The sequence below is a fragment of the Propithecus coquereli genome, unplaced genomic scaffold (assembly GCF_000956105.1).
Source record: "Propithecus coquereli isolate 6110/MARCELLA unplaced genomic scaffold, Pcoq_1.0 Scaffold193, whole genome shotgun sequence".
Lineage (NCBI taxonomy): Eukaryota > Metazoa > Chordata > Mammalia > Primates > Indriidae > Propithecus > Propithecus coquereli.
This window is the reverse complement of record NW_012144190.1, coordinates 308,085-310,896: the sequence shown is the minus strand read 5'-3', so window position 1 is coordinate 310,896 and position 2,812 is coordinate 308,085. Positions and strand designations below refer to the sequence as shown.

Genomic DNA, 2,812 nt, shown 5'->3' with positions numbered 1-2,812 from the left:
AGTAAATGAAGCAATAGAGTTAAAGGCTAGTGCATATTTTAGCCTATGGCATATCTGAATTCAAGCCAGTCACATTTCAAGGGTTCTATAGCCACAAGTGGTTGCTATATTGGGAAACCTAGCCCTAGAATATATTTCCCAACCTTAGATGCACATTAGCATTACACAGGAAGCATTTATGAATTCCATGCATAGGCAGAAGCCTGGACCAATCATTATATCAGTATCTTCAATGTTAGATCCTGGATGTCAGTACATTTAAAGCTAAAGAGATTCCTAAGAGCGGCCAACTCGCCTAAAGCAATGGTTCTCTACCCTGGGAGATTTCCCCCCAAGGGGACATTTGGCAGTGTCTAGAGACATTTTTGGTGGTCACGCCTGGGGGGAGGGTTCTGCTAGCATCTTGTGGATACAGGTACTGGCTCTGGGCCAGTACCAGTACCTGGGCACCAGGGATGCTGCTAAATATCCCACAATGCACAAAATGCTCCTCAAGAATCAGCCAGCCCAAAATACCATTAGTGCTGTTAACCTAAAGAAAGGTAGAGGTTTGCATTTGTGAGTGTGTGTGTAAAAGAATGTTTATACTGTGTGGAGAAGGAAGCCTAAAGGGGAATTAAAACAGAGTGTATAATAATTTAACATCTTGGAGGTCCTATGAAAGACTGTGATCACGAACACATTTCAGATAAATCATCTTGCACAGAAGAGAGGACATCTGGTGAGCAGGTTGGGGCAGAGGTAGAGGTACACTCCCTGGGGGGCTGGTGTCAGGACCTCCCCACATACCAGAATCTGCAGATGCTCACGTCTCATATAAAATGCCATAGTATTTGCATATAACCGAGGCACACACTCCTGTACACTTTATATCTTTAGATTACTTATAATGCCTCATATAATGTAAACGCTACGTAAGTAGTTAAGCAGTTGCTACAGTATATTTTTTGTTGTCCCCCCCGCAAATTATTTTTGATCTGGGATTGGTTGAATCTGCAGGCGTGAAACCCACAGGTATGGAAGGCCAACCGTATGATACCTGAAAAGAGTAAGAACAGGTAGAACACAGGAATAAGGACAGACACCAGCAACCTTTATGAAGATCTAGCATTTATGTGTAGGACAGGTAAGCTCCTCCAAGCCTCAATGTCATTTCTGAATTTCTAAAATCCTGGAGACTGTTCCTCCTTCCTCGGAAGGAATGGTTTCTGCTTACCTCTGAGTTCATTCCGTACTCTCTCAGACAGATCCGTCCGGTTCATCTTGTTAAAGACCATGATGGCCGCCCACTGCACCCAGTAGCTGGGGTAGTGGTTGGAGAAGATTTCTGCCAGCTGCTTCCCATCAGCCTTGTCTACCTCCGTCTGGATGACCTGCGGCAGCTCCCTTTCCTGGCGAAGTGTCCTCACTAAAGACTTGAACTTGCTCAATTCATCCTGATCGAGCTGTTCCAGAAGAGCCTGCAGGTCGAAGTCCAGCTGTCCGGAAGGCTCCATCTCGTCCCACGTGTGAGATCTGAGCTTCGGCTGGGTGGCAGAATCAAGGGGAGAAATGGAGACAGTGAATCAGCACTCCTGTCTCAAACACCGGTCACCTCTGTGCCACAAGCAGACATATCCTCACTGCTTACCTTGCTACTTCAAGAACAAAGTCCCCAATAGAGATAAAATTCACACAGAACTCTCCTACTGCTTGGCTTGGCATATGTGGTTCGCCTTTTGTGTCTTGGACTCTGAGAACATGCAAGGCCCTGAGGGCAGAGGGTTAGTCTATACTGCTGCATCTCATGTTCCTAGCAGATTGGCAGCTTTCAGTAAATTTGTGTACAAATGAGCTAATGAGACCTATTAAGGTTAGCTCTTGATAACAGCATGATATATAGTAATCTTAGGAAGTTTATGGAGCTTGGGTACTAGAGTGGGATCTTCAGTTGAAAATATCTTGACACTCACTATACAGTTATGTGGTGTGGCTTCTCGATTTACTGTTCACCTAGGAGACAGCACACCTGGATTTGAAACCTTCCTCACTGAACACAGGGGATGGATGTGTTCATGGCATAAATTGTGGTGATGGTTTCATGGGTGTATACTTATCTCCATACTCATAAGGTTGTATACAGTCGTCTCCCCTTATCCGTGGGGGGTACATTTCAAGACCCCCAGTGGTTGCCTGAGACCATGGATAGTACGGACCCTCATATATACTGTTTTTTTCCTATGCATATGTACATACCCAAAGTAAAGTTTAATTTATAAATTAGTTACAGTAAGATTAACAATAACCAGTCCAAGATGGCTACAAAGCGACTGACGGGCGGGTAGCACATACATCATGGACACGCTGAACAGAGGGACGATTCACAGCCTGGGTGAGACTGAGAGGGAAGGCTCTAGATTTCATCATGCTACCCAGAATGGCACATGATCTACAACTTATGAGTTATTTCTGGACTTTTCCATTTAGTATTTTTGGACCATGGTTGACCACAGGTAACTGAAACTATGGAAAGTAAAACTGCAGATAAAGAGGGACTACTGTACATTAAATATGTGCTTTTTTATTTTATTTTTTCTAGCTCTACTGTGGTATAATTGGCAAATAAAATGGTACATATTTATGTTATACAATGTGATGTTTTGATATATTTATCAATTGTAAAATGACCAAGCTAATTAACACATCACCTGACACAGTTATCTTTTTTGTGGTAAAAAATGTAACATCTACCGTCTCAGCTAGGTGTGGTGGCTCACGCCTGCAATCCTAGCCCTCTGGGAGGCTGAGGCAGGAGGATCAGTTGAGCTCAGGA

At 43.7% G+C, this 2,812-nt stretch overlaps 1 protein-coding gene across 1 annotated transcript in view; it reads right to left on the bottom strand.

Moving 5' to 3' along the window:
• NLRP2 (NLR family, pyrin domain containing 2) overlaps positions 1-1,502 on the bottom strand; it is a 33,993-nt gene extending 32,491 nt beyond the window's left edge. The window contains exon 1 of the mRNA XM_012642992.1: positions 1,217-1,502. Coding sequence (XP_012498446.1) covers positions 1,217-1,496 — 280 coding nt within the window. The 5' untranslated portion in view covers positions 1,497-1,502. The remainder of the gene's footprint in view (positions 1-1,216) is intronic.
• Between the last annotated feature and the right edge of the window lie 1,310 nt (positions 1,503-2,812).